The sequence below is a fragment of the Camelus ferus genome, chromosome X (genome assembly GCF_009834535.1).
Source record: "Camelus ferus isolate YT-003-E chromosome X, BCGSAC_Cfer_1.0, whole genome shotgun sequence".
NCBI lineage: Eukaryota > Metazoa > Chordata > Mammalia > Artiodactyla > Camelidae > Camelus > Camelus ferus.
Window position 1 is genome coordinate 3,458,636 of NC_045732.1, and position 14,319 is coordinate 3,472,954.

General features: G+C 36.3%; 1 protein-coding gene across 1 annotated transcript in view; it reads right to left on the reverse strand.

Annotated features, from left to right (window-relative positions):
• FAAH2 (fatty acid amide hydrolase 2) overlaps positions 1-14,319 on the reverse strand; it is a 113,621-nt gene that overhangs the window by 80,660 nt on the left and 18,642 nt on the right. The window contains exon 3 of the mRNA XM_032475622.1: positions 7,581-7,717. Coding sequence (XP_032331513.1) covers positions 7,581-7,717 — 137 coding nt within the window. The remainder of the gene's footprint in view (positions 1-7,580; positions 7,718-14,319) is intronic.

Here is a 14,319-nt window from a genome sequence, read left to right on the forward strand (position 1 = left end):
TAATATTCTCATATGATAGTCTATATTTCTATTTTATTTATTGTAACTTCTACATTTTCCTTTCTTATTTTGCTTATTTGTGCTCTCTCTTATTTCTTTTTTATGACTTTAGCCAGAGGTTTGTTGATTTTATTTAATTTTTCAAAAAATGGTAGCTCAAGGAGAAAAAAATGTGACAATGAATATATATATGTTCGTGTATAACTGAAAAATTGTGCTGTACATGGGAATTAGATACAATATTTTAAAATGATTATAAATCTATTAAAAAGTTTAAAAAAACAGCTTTTGGTTTGATTGATTTTTCCTATGTTTTTAAACTCTATTTTATATATGTCCTCCCTGATCTTTATTATTTCCTTCCTTCTGCTGCTTTTTGGGGTTTTTTGCTCTACTTTTTCTAATTCTTTTAGCTTATGGGTTAGATTTTTTTATTTGAGATTGTTCTTTTTTAAGGAAGGCGTGTATCTCTGTGAACTTCCCTCTTATCCCTACCTTTGCTGTGCCCCATTAATTTTTGTCATTTTGTTTTCATTTTCATTTGTCTCAAGGTATTTTTTTTAATTTCAAATTTGATATCTTCATTGACCCTTTGGTTTTTTAATAGCGTGTTGTTTAGTCTCAATGCTTCCCTTTTTTCTCCTTTGTTTCTCTGTATTTGATTTCTAGTTTCATGGCATTGTGTACAGTAAAGGTACTTGAGATAATTTCTATCTCCTTAAAATTGTTGAGATTTCTTTTGTGCCCAAGTCCATGGTCAATCCTAGAAAATGTTCCATGTGCACTTGAAAAGAATGTATATCCTATTTTTTGGAGGTGTAATGCTCTGAAAATACCCACCAAATCTAATTTTTCTATTGTATTATTTAATTTCTCTAGTGCCTTATTTATTTTCTATCTGGAAGATCAGTCTAGTGATGTTAATGCAGTGTTAAAATCTCCAACTATGATTGTATTCCCATCAATATCTCCTTTTGTCTCTGTTAATAATTGTTTTATGTACTTAGGTGCTCCTATATTGGGTGCATATTTATTAACAAGTGTAATATTCTCATCTTGTATTGCTCCTTTAATCATTATAAAATGTCCTTCTTTATCTTTCTTTATGGACTTTGTTTTAAAGTCTATTTTGTCTGAAATCTGAACTGCTACACCTGCTCTTCTGGCTTTTCCATTTGCATGGAATATACTTTTCCATCCTTTCACTCTCAATCTATAAGTGTCCTTCTCCCTAATGTGGGTCTCTTGTATGCAGCATATTGAAAGTTCTTGCTTTATTATCCAGTCTGCACTCTATGTCTTTTAACTGGAGCATTTAGTCCAATAACATTTACAGTGATTAATAATAGATGTGTGTTTATTACCATTTTGAACCTTTTCTTGCAGTTGATTTGGTATTTCCTCTTTGTTCCTTTCTTCTTCCTTTTGTGGTTTGGAAATTTTACTTTGTATCATCAGAATTTTATTTAGTTTTTGTGACTCCCTTGTAAGTTATTGGTTTGTGATGACCCTTTTTTGTAAGTCAAATACCCATTACTATAACTGTACTTATTAAACTGATATTAACATAATCTGAATCTCATCCTACTATGAACAAAGGATTTTTTTAAAAAACACAAAAAATACTCCATATTTTTTGCTTCTCTCTCCCACTCTTAATTATTCAGACGTCTTCTTCTACAATTTTGTGATTACTTTATTTGTTTATCATGAGTTGTCACTTTTCCATTTGTGAGTTTCTCATTTCTGTAGCATCCTGCTGCTTTTCTATTTAGAGTAGAACTTTCAATATTTCGTTTAGAATGGGTCTAGTGTTGCTAAACTCTTGTAGTTTTTGCTTGTCTGTGAAATTCTCAATCTCTCCTATCATAAAGGATAGCCTTGCTGGATAAATTATCCTAGGCTGCATCTTTTCTTCATTCAGGGTTTTGAATATATCTTACCACTCCATTCTGGCCTGTAGTGTTTTTGTAGAGAAATCAGCTGAGAGCCTAATGGGTTTCCCTTGTAGCAACTCTTTTCTTTTCTGTTACTGCCTTTAGGATCATTTCTTTATCCTTGACTCTGGCCATCTTCATTATGATACATCTTGGTGTGGGTCTGTTTGGGTTCTTCCTGTTTGAGACCCTCTGAGCTTCCTGTACTTTGATATCTGATTCCTTCTTTAAGTTTGGGAAGTTTTCAGTCATGATTTCTTCAAATACCTTTTCAATCCCCTTTGATCTTTCTTCCCCTTCTGAGACCCCTATTATGCAAATATTGGCACGCTTTATATTATCCCATTAGTCCCTTATGTTGTTTTCATTTCTTTGTATTTGTTTATCTCACAGGTGTTCTGATTGGGTGTTTTTTGTTGTCCCATAATCTAGGTCACTTATTTGTTCCTCTACTATTTAGTCTGCTTTGCACAGCCGTTAGATCATTCCTCATCTGCGCCAATGAGTTTACCAGTTCTACTTGGCTCTTCTTTATAGCTTCAATTTCATTTTTGACGTATTTTATATATCTAAACACAATCTCTTTTAGTTCCTTCAGTACTTTGATCACTTTTTTGAAATCTTGACGTAGTAGGCTTTCAATGTCTATTTCATTGATCATTCTTTCAGGGGATTTCTCTTGTTCTTTTAATTGGGAATGGTTTCTCTGCTTCTTCATCTTGCTCATGTCTCTCTGGCACTGTAGCTTATGGAATATCAGTTATTTATTTTGGTCCTTAAGGAGTTTATTTATTTATCTGTCTAATGCCTATGTAGAAATAAAACTTAAAAGAAAAGAGAGAGAGAGAGAATTTTCAAAGAAGGAAGAAAAAATGTTTGAAAACAGTTTATAATCAGTTATAGAAGAGCAATTTGAATCAGACTAGCAATCGACTTGAGATGTCTTTTCAAAAACCCTTTTAAAAAAGGAAAAAAAGATCAATAAACAATATTTGAAACTGCTGTATAATCAATAACAGGAGATCAAAATCAAAAGAAATGAAAATGAAATCAGGGGAATTTTTAAATTAATAATAATATAACTAAAAGAAAAATTTAGAAGGAATTAAAACTAGAAGCATATACAATTGTTTAGAAAGTAGAAACTTAAAAAGTAATAGAAAATAGAACAGATAAAAAAGATAAAATGAGAGAATTTTTAAAAAGGGAGGAAAAAAGTTTTGAAAACAGTGTATAATCAATTATAGAAGAACAATTTGTATCAGAGTAGTAATCAAGTTGAGACGTCATTTTAAAAACCATTAAAAAAAGAAAAAAAGATCAAAAATCAATATTTGAAATTTCTGTGTAATCAATAACAGGAGATCAAAACCAAAAGAATGAAAATGAAATCAGGTGGATTTTTAAATTAATAATTATATAACAACTTTAAAAGAAAAATTTTAAAGGAATTAAAACTAGAGGCATATACAATTGTTTAGAAAGTAGAAATTGAAAAGGTAATACAAAATAGAACAGATAGAAAAAGATAAAATTGAGAATTTAAAAGAAGGGAGGAAAAAGGGTTTGAAAACAGTGTATAATGAATAATAGAAGAGCAAGTTGAAGCAGAATAGAAATCAGGTTAGATGTCTTTTAAAAACCTTTAAAAAAGGAGAAAAGAGGGAAAATAATATATTTAAAACCTGTGTGTAATCAATAACAGGAGATCAAAACCAAGAGAAATAAAAATGAAACGATATGGATATTTTTTAATATTAATAATAAATATATTTAAAAAATTTAAAGTGATGAAAACTGGGAGCATATATAATTGTTTAAAAATTAAAAATTAAAAAGGTAATAGAAAATAGAATATGTAAAAACAGATTTAAAAAAAAGAGGGTGGTGTTCTCCTGAGACTGTGTGCTCTTAATGAGAAGTCTTTCTGTCTTCACCCTGTTTCATGAACTCAGCTTGCTGTTTCCAGAGGCCCTCCATTGGCGCCCTCATCTGTGCTGCTCCCAGTGCCTGTTCAACAAGCAGATCGCACCCCCTTCCAACACTGGTTCAGGTGCAGCTCTCATTCGCTGTGTGCGGGCGAGTCACTGCCCCTCCCAATGCTGCAGTCAGATGTTGCAGACTGGCCAGGTAGGAGGGCAGATCGTGCCCCCTCCCAGCACTGTGGTCAGGTGCAGCGTTCCTGGCAGAAAGGCAGAGGGCCACCCGCCATTTCCTGGTGCCCATCGCTCCACAGCTTTGTGCTGCTGCCAGCTCATCCTCCCATCGGCGCTCCATAGGCGGGCTTGGGGAAGACTGCGGAACAGCCCAGCCCCTGCTCTGGGCCAAAACTCAGCTCCTTGTTTGTCTTGGCCGTGCGAGTTCTCTGAGGGACCAGGAAGGAAGGATCCTATGTACCTCGGGCTGTAGACAAGTGTCTGTCTGGCCTTTGAGGTTGTTAAGCCCTTAGGTGCAGATTCAGGTTTCACCCATGCCCCCGCCTGGGTGCTAAGCGCTGGAGGTATGGCGGCTGTGCCTGAGCCCCGCCTCTCTTCACCCAAAAATCTTCTACGGGTTGTCAGAGATGGGGGTATGGCACCCTTCCCCACAGGGCACAACAGCCATGTTGTTTCATGGAGGTCCCATGTTGTTCTGCCCTGTGCACCCACTCAACCACAGTGCGCAGCACACTCCAGTCCCTGGGGCTGCATCAGTGCAGCCGCCACCGTCCTCTGCCCGGCTCGGGCAGCCTGTCCCTGCCCCCAGCTCCTGGCTTGCGTCTGGGGCTGGGTGTCACAGGGACCATCTCTGCACGTTTAACTTAGTTCTGTCAGTCAAGGGGCGCTCCATATAGATCCAAGCCTCAGAGGCTCCCCCTGTGTCCCACTGGCCTCTCCACTGGAAAGGGGGAGACCCAGCCAACAAGCACTAGTCCTCCTTTGCCACTTCCTCCCCATGGGACCAGTCCCACACTGTTTTGCCTTTTCTTCTTTCTTTTTTCCTTTTCTCCTATCAGATTTTTGGCGTCTTTGTCTTTTGAGGAGGACGATGTTCTGTCAGAGTTCCACAGGTGCTCTGGGTGGCTGAGTGGGTCTGTGGATGTGAATCTTGGTGTATTTGTGGGAGAGAGTGAGCTATGAGCATCCTACTACTCTACCATCTTGGCCTCCTCCTCTGTATCTTTTTATATATTCTTTTCCACAATAGGTTATTACAATATAGTGAATATAATTGAATGTAATACTAAATACATTTCACTGTGCTATATAGGAGGACCTGGTTGTTAATCTTTTTAATTCTCATTTTTTATTGTAATCAGTTTACAATGTTAGTTTCATGTGTACAGTGAAGTGATTCAGTTATACATATACATGCATATAGATTTTTTCAGATTCTTTTCCATTACAGCTCCTTAGAGAAAACTGAATAAAGTTCCTTATGCTATACAGTAGGTTCTTGTTGTTTATCTAATATATATATATATATATAAAACCACAGGGTTTTTTTTGTCTGTGAGTCTATTTCTGGTTTCTAAGTAAAATTTGTATTTTTTTAGATATATCTCCATTTCTTAGAGTCTATTTACTGAAAAATTACTGTGTTCCTTTGATGGTGTCATTTTTCCTTGAGTTTTCATGTTCCTTGAAGTTTTATGGTTCTGTTTTTGCATTTTCTGAAGCAATTACCTCCTCCAGTCCTTACTGACTGCATTTAAGAGAGAGAGATAACTTTATTTGTCAGTCTTGGGATTCTGAGACTTTCTCAGGCATTTTCTACAAGGTAGCAACTGTACACTTATTATTCCCTTTTCGGGGGAGTTCTTAAAACTGTATGCCTTCTCTCAAACCCACAAAGCTGGGCTGGGTGTTGAGAACCTCCCTTTTGTCGCCCTTAGTTCAGAATACTGAAGTGCTCCAAAGTTGCACTGGAACTTCTCTGCTGGACACCCTGACACCCGCCAAGGTACCATCATCTCTCAGTGAGTGCAAAAATTGATGTTATATGGAGGGATGACAGTAGAGAATTCCTACACTGCCATCTTGATGATGTCACTCTCACATAAGAAGTTCAAATTTTTTAAAAAATGGATTCAATGTCACACAGCCAAGAAAAGAGAGAGGTATAATTAAATTGTAAGTCCATGTGACTCCAATTCTTTTTTATTTAATTCTGCTATGTTCCCTCTCACATAGAGAAGTAAAAGTTACAGGTTTAGGATAATCCTTCAACTTCCTTTTATACTCTAATTTTTAAAAATCAGCTTTAATGTGCTTGTACCTTGTGACTATGCTGAACTGATCAATTAGTTCTAGAATTTTCAGTTATTAAACAAATCTTGCATTCTTTTGATAAATTCCACTTGGTCATAATATATGATTCCGTCTAGACATTCCTTTTTTTAAATTATTTTGTTGAGGATTTTTGCACCTACATTCTTGAGGGATATATGTCTACACATTTATGTTTTGCTCCGTACCCACATCTTTCATTTTCTAGAAGACTTTTTGAAGTATTCTGCATTATGTCTTCATTAAATATGTAATAGAATTTGCTAGTAAAGTCATCTGAGTATGGGCTTTTCTTTGTGAGGAGATTTTCAAGTACTAATTCAATCTCTTTACTTGCCATATGTCTATTCATATTTTCCTTTTTCTCTTGAGTCATTTTTTGGGTTTTTTTGTGTCCCTCTAGGAATCTTTTCATTTCACTTGCATTATATAATTTGTTTACATGAAGTTTTTCCTATTAATTTATAATCTCTTTAACACAATTAAAATTTGTACTCATGCCACCTATTTATTTCTTGATTTTATTAATTTTTATTTTCTTCCTCCTTTGGTTAATTTCTCAATTTTATTGATATTTTTAAACAAACTTGATTTCAGTGATTTTATCTATTGTGTTGTTGTTTTCTACCTCACTGATTTCCACTCTAATCTTTATTGATTCCTTCCTATTTGTCTTAGGTTTAGTTTGTACTCCTTTTTTTAGTTTGGTAAGGTGGAAACTTAGGCTATTAATTTAAAATATTTCTTTCATTCAATTATACTCACCCAAAGATACAAATTTCCCTCTAAGAACTTCTTTAGCTGCATCACATAAGTTTTGTTTTACTGTACTTTTGTTTCCTGTCAGTTCAAAAGTTCCCTTTCAATTTTTTTATTGAACAGTTGAACAGTTATTTAGAAGTATGTTGTTTAATTTCCAAGCATCTGGGATTTTAATTTACTTTTGAGGCTAGCCAGGAGGTACAGAAGGTATAAAATATGAATTGCATTATAGAGAGAAAACAGGCTATTATCAGAGTCACAGCTTGGCTTTAGTAAAGCTACTTTAGGTTCACAAGTCTCCATGTATTTCTTTGGAAAATGAGGTAACAATACTATTCTTATAGTCTTCTTTGAAGTTTAATGGGCACTGAGTATAGTTCCTTATACGCTCTACAGGTCTAACAGATGATGGTCATTATTGTCTCTCTTCTCAACGGAATTTCCAGAATATTTCCCCTTATTTCAATAAAAAACATTTTTTAAAAACTGATGAAGAAGGTTACATTAACATTTCACTTTAATAATCTCCTTTTCAGTTTATAAGTTCAGAAAATGTATGCTATTTGTGAGTTCACCTCATTTATCTAAAGAATGAAAATACAAGGAACAATACCTTTTAGCTGGAAAGCTTCCTTGACTGTTAAAGGAACCCCAAGGAAGGGCCATTTCTTTTCCAGGGTGGCTTCATCTTCCTGATTCTCTGCAAGCTTTTTATCTATAGCACGAGCCTCCTTCTTGGCCGCCTCAAACCTAAAAAATGAAATAGAGCCAAATAAACCACAGAAAGTAGCCATCTGCTCAACTTTACTAAAAGGACATAGCTTGACATTTTGAAATTAATGTACTTCTCAAGAGCCTTATAAAGCTGACCCTTTGAGCCAGTTATTCTCCCTTTAAAAATGTGTCAAAAGTACAATAATCCAACATACTAACAAAAATACATACAAAAAGATAGTCAGTGCACAATTATTTATACTGGAAATAGTGTGAAAGCAACATGACTACCACCAAATAAATTAATATAGATATCTATTATGGACAACTGTAAGTCAATGATAATGGTGTTTCTTAAAATTTGTACTGCTCTTTGGCAATTATTATGATATAAATTATTTAATTTAAATGAAAAAGAAGGGTGCAATGTTATACTTCTAATTTAAACTTAATGTGAGAAAAATTCACATTACATGCATTGTACATGACATATTACCTTCCTGTAAACAAAACAAGTTCTAACAGTGAATAAACACTCACGGTACTAAGATTATGTGTAAACATTTTTTTGTAATTTGCAAATATTCTACAGTAAGTGTATATTACAGAAATGCTCAGAAACATACAATTTAATCAAAATAACTAAAATAACAATTTGAGTATGTATGGTAATACAATCACTAAATTATGCACTGTCATCTTAAATATCTCAGTGTCTCAAAATTAGCTTTTGAAAAAAGGAATTTTAAATATTTCAAATAAACTGTAATGTGAGTTAAGGATAACTCTGATAGAGGACTTTTTGTCTCACTGGAAGTATTAACGTTATTTAATAATTACTTCAACAATTTGTCAAACTATTTACACAAAAATAAGTCTATGCCTTTAAATTGAACAAAAATTCTAGAGCTCACATTTTCTACTTCTGTGATCTATGCAGGGTTTTTTTGTCTCACTTAGTTTCAGTTGCATAAGTTGTAAACTTGAGATATCTACCTAGCAGTGTGGTTGTAAGGATGCAGTGAGAAAACTGATGCAAAGTACCATTAAGAGTCCATAAGTAATATTTATTGTTGCCAGATGTCTTAGACAATTTGCCAGAAAAGGAAGAAATGTATATTATAGAGTGTGTTAGAATAATAAGTGATGATGATGATGATGATAGTTAACAATCATTGATATGTGCCAGGCACTGTTCTAAACACTTCTCAATCATTCAATCTTAATAATCATGAGAAGTAGGTACTATTATTATGCACAATTTACATATCAAGAAAGTTAGGCTCTGAGATGAGATATTCAAAATTGTGCTCAGGACCACTCAGCTACTAAATATCAGAAACATGATTTTATACCAAATTTAGTTGGTTTTAAAGCCTATACCAAATTTGGCTTTTTTTAAAACTCTAGATCTGAGCTGTCCAACACAGTATCTGTAAGCCACGTTTCTACTGAGCATTTAAAAAGTGACTAGTACAATATGTTGAAATTATATTTTGACATACTTAAATAATAACATATTATTAAAATTAATTTTACCCATTCCTTTTCTACTTTTTAAATCATGGCTACTAGTATATTCACACTTACTTGAGTGGCTCATGTTTATTTATACTGCATAGTACTAATCCACAGCTAAAATACATAGATTTGTATCCCAGCTCCACTATTTACTGTGTCTTCTTAGGTATATTATCTTTACTTTCTGTACTCAGTTTCCTCACATGAATAATGAAACTATTAATGTTTATCCCACAAGACTGTTGATATGATTTAATTATTTAACACATGTGTAACACTTATAGCAGTGCCTGAAACATGCAAATCATTAATATGTTAATTATTCTGTTATTATTAATGCTTCCTGTTAAAGAGAAAAATAAAACTCCAAACAGAAGGTATTAAAATATGAGGTGAACTCACAAATAGCATTTTCTCATTTTAGTGAAAATCTGTGGAGGAATTTGTGTAGTCTTTACTGAGAAATACTGGCTCATTAGCATGAATGGTAAGACAGCTAGGAACAATAAAGGGCAGGGTTTGTCTGTACTAGCCAAGGAGGAGATGCCAACATCATCCCCAATGGCCTGCTCTATGGAGTATTCCAGTAGCCTTTTCTGCTGAAGACCTCAACAGATGCCACAATAGCTACAAACTCCCTGAAGTTTTCACAGAAGAGAATACTATTGTGTTCATCACCATAGACCCCAACAGATTATTCTGCAGGGAATGCCAGGAGCTTTTGCCACTGAGGTAATCAACAGCTGTCATCATCCCGAGCCCACCAGAGAGGGAGTAATTTCTGTATCCTCCCCCAAAAATAGCTGTTGTTGTATTACCTTGAAATCAGGGCTGTCAATTTTCCAAACCCATACATCTCAGACCCCATAGAAAGAACTGCTTCATATGCATCCACAGTTCAGACACCAACTCCATGGCTACCCCATGCACACTCATGACAGACCCTAGCTCTGTGGCCACTCTGCATGTGCTTGTCTTCCAAATCCCAGCTCCACAGCCTGTGAATCTATGATCTATGATCTATGATCCATAGATCTATGATCACCCATGTCTCAAGCACAGGAGCCAACACTGCTGTGGCTAGCCAGAGACCTAGACCTCAGATGAACTGTATGTCCACATGTGTCCACACTCCAGCCCCAGGTTTCATGTCTGGTATGCATGTGACCATGTGTCAGGCACAAGAGTTATTGCCACTGTGGCATACCAATGCCATAGTTTCCTGAACCACTGTCCCCAAGATGTCCCCACAAGCCCTTATAACCACTGCAGACACCTGAAACCTTAGCCACTGTGGGTCCCTGCATCTTCACTGACAATAACCTAAGCTAACAGAGCCACACAGATGCTATGCCACTGAGTTTTCCCAAAAGCCAGAACCACCTTGCTCCACATAGTGGCTCTCTCAAACTCACTCACAGGTGGAGGTCTTGACCCACCAACACCAGTCCATAAAGTCTGGAAGAGGTGGCCACACTATCAAATGTGCACATATCAATACAAAAATACCAAAAAATAAATCAAAGAAACATAACACCAACAAAAGAACAAAAATTTTCCAAGAACTGACCACAAAGAAATGAAGATCTATGAACTTCCTGAAAAATAAATCAAAGTTTTAAGGAAGCCCAGTAAGCCACAAGACAACATAAATAACAAAGTCAGGAAAACAATACATGTGCAACATGAGAGATTCAATAGAGAGATAAAAATCAGAAAAAGTACCAGTTATTATTGATCTGAAGAACACAATAAATGAAATAAAAAATGAAAGAGACAGCATCAACAGATGACCCAATCAGCAGAAGAAAGAATCTGTGAACTTGAAGATGGTTCATTTGAAATTACATAGTTAATGAAGAAAAAGATTGAAAAAGAGTGAAGAAAACTTACTTGTATTAAGGGACACCATCAAATAATAGTCATATTGTAGAATTCTCAGAAGGAGAAGAGAGGGAGAAAAAGGCAGAAAAATTGTTTTAAAAATATAATGGATGAAAACTTCCCAAAACTGGGGAGAGAAATGGATATCAAGATACATGAAACTCATGTAATCCTTTACAAATTGAATGCAAAGACAACTTCATAGACATCAATTATAAAACTAAAAAAATCAAAGACAATGAAAACTTTTGAAAGAAACTAGAGGAAAAAAATCATCTCATACAAGAGACTGCCATAAGGTTATCAGTAAAATTTTTAACAGAAACTTTAAAGGTCTGGAGAGACTGGGATGATAAATATAAATTCCTAAAAGAAAAGAAAGCTACGAAGGAAGAATAATTTACACAAAAAAGCTGTCTATCAAAAATGAGGGAGACTTAAAGAATTTCCAGGACAAACAAAAGATGAGGGACTTTCTTATCACAGAACTGCCTTTAAAGAAATGCTAAATAAAGTTCTAGAAGCTCAAATGAAAGGATGATAAGTAGTAACATAAAAGAAGAAAACATAGAGAGGAGGCAAAGATGGTAGAGTAGTAGGACGCTCGTAGCTCACCCACTCCCACAAATACACCAAGATTCACATCCACGGAACCACTCAGCCAACCAGAGCACCTGCAGAATTCCGACAGAACATCGTCCTCCTCAAAAGACAGAGAGGCCAAAAATCTAATAGGAGAAAAGGAAAAAAGAAAGAAGAAAAGGCAAAACAGTGTGGGACAGGTCCTGTGGGGAGGGAGCAACAAAGGAGGAATAGCAATCGGTTGCTGTGTCTCCCCCTCTCCAACGGAGAGGCCAGCAGGATGGAGAAGGAGCCTCTGAGGCTGGAATCTATACAGAACAGCCCTTGACCGACAGAACTAAGTGGGTACAGAGGGTCCCTGAGACACCCAGCCCGAGTCAAGATCCGGCAACTGTGGCCAGGACAGGCTGCCAGAGCTGGGCAGAGGACTGGCGTGGCTGCACTGAGGCAACCCCAGGAGACTGCAGGGAGCTGCATGCTATGGTTGTGGCTGCACAGGCAGAACAACCTGGGCCCTCCATAAAACAACATGGCTGATGTGCCCTGGGGGGAAGGGTGCATAAACCCATTTCTGAAAACCCACGGAAGGTTTTCAGGTGAAGAGAGACGGGGCTCAGGCACAGCCGCCATACCTCCAGCGCTTAGCACCCAGGCAGGGGCAGGGGCGAAACCTGAATCTGCACCTAAGGGCTTAGAAACCTCAAAGGCCAGACAGACATTTGTCTACAGTCCGAGGTAGATAGGATCCTTCCGTCCTGGTCCCTCAGAGAACTCGCACTGCCAAGACAAACAAGGAGCTGAGTTTTGGCCCAGAGGAGGGGCGAGGCTATTCCACAGTCTTCCCTGAGCCTGCCTACAGAGCATGGACCCGGGGCAGAGCGCACAGCAGTACAAAGCTGCAGAGCGACCGGCACCAGAAGACGGCAGGTGGCCCCCCACCTTTCCAGCAGGAACGCTGCACCTGACCACAGTGCTGGGAGGGGGAGCGACCAGCCGTCCTAATGGGTCAGTCTGCAACACTTGACTGCTGCATCGTGTGGGGCAGTGACCAGCCCGCCCACAACAAAGGAGAGCTGCACCTGACCCAGTGTTAGGAGGGGGCACAATCTGCTTGTCAAACAGGCACTGGGAGCAGCACAAACAAGAGCGCCAGTGGAGGGCCTCTGGAAACAGCAAGCTGAGTTCGCAAAACAGGGAGAAGACAAAAAGACTTCACATTAAGAGCACATAATCATGAGAAAACCGCCCCCCCCCCCAGTATTTTAATCTATTTTTACCTGTTCTATTTTCTAATATCTTTTTAATTTTTACTTTTTAAACAATTATGTGTGCTCCCAATTTTAATACCTTTTATTTTTTTTTGAAATATTATTATTTTTAAAAAACCATGTCATTTTATTTTTATTTATCTTGGTTTTGATGTCCTGTTATTCATTATACAGAGGTTTCAAATACATTTTTCCCTCTTTTCTACTTTTTTAAAGGTTTCTAAAAGACGTCTCAAACCGATTGCTATTCTGCTTCAACTTGCTCTTCTATTATTCATTATAGACTGTTTTCAAAATTTTTTTCCTCCGTTCTTTCAAAATTCTATCTTTATTTTATCTTTTACTATCTGTTCTATTTTGTATTACCTTTTTAATTTCTACTTTCTAAACAATTGTATATGTGTCTAGTTTTAATTCCTTTTAAATTTTTCTTTTAAAGTAGTTATATTACTATTATTTTTAAAAATCCACCTGATTTCATTTTCATTTCTTTTGGTTTTGATCTCCTGCTATTGATTAAACAGAGGCTTCAAATATTGTTTTTTGATCTTTTTTCCTCCTTTTTAAGGGTTTTTAAATAGACGTCTCAACTCGGTTGCTAGTCTCATTCAAATTGCTCTTCTATAATTGACTATTCACTGTTCACAAGCGTTTTCTTCTCCCTTCTTTTAAAATTCTTTCTCTCTCACTCTCTTTTTCTTTAAGTTTTATTCCGACATAGGCATTAGATAGATAAATAAATAAACTCCTTAGGGACCAAAATAGATAACTGATACTCCATAAGCCATATTCCAGAGAGCTATAAACAAGACGAAGAAGCAGAGAAACCATTCCCAATTAAAAGAACAAGAGGAATTCCCTGAAAGAATGATCAATGAAATAGACATCGATTTCCTACTAGATGAAGATTTCAAAAAAGGAGCAATAAAAGTACTGAATGAATTAAAAGAGATAGTGTTTGGAGATATAAAATATGTCAAAAATGAAATGGAAGATATAAAGAAGAGCCGAGTAGAACTGGTAAACACATTGGCTGAGATGAGAACTGATCAAAAGGCTGTGCAGGCAGACAAGATAATGGAGAGGAACAAATAACTGACCTAGTAGACAGGACAACAGAAAGCACACAATCAGAATACATACAAGATAAACAAATAAAAACAAATGAAAACAATATAAGGGACCTATGGGATAATAGAAAGTGTGTCAATATTCGCATAATAGGGGTCCCAGAAGGGGAAGAAAGATCAAAGGGGATTGAAAAGGTTTTGGAAGGAATCATGATTGAAAACATCCCAAACTTAAAGAGGAATCAGATATACAAGTACAGAAAGCTCAGAGGGTCCCAAACAAGAAGAACCCAAATAGACCCACACCAAGACA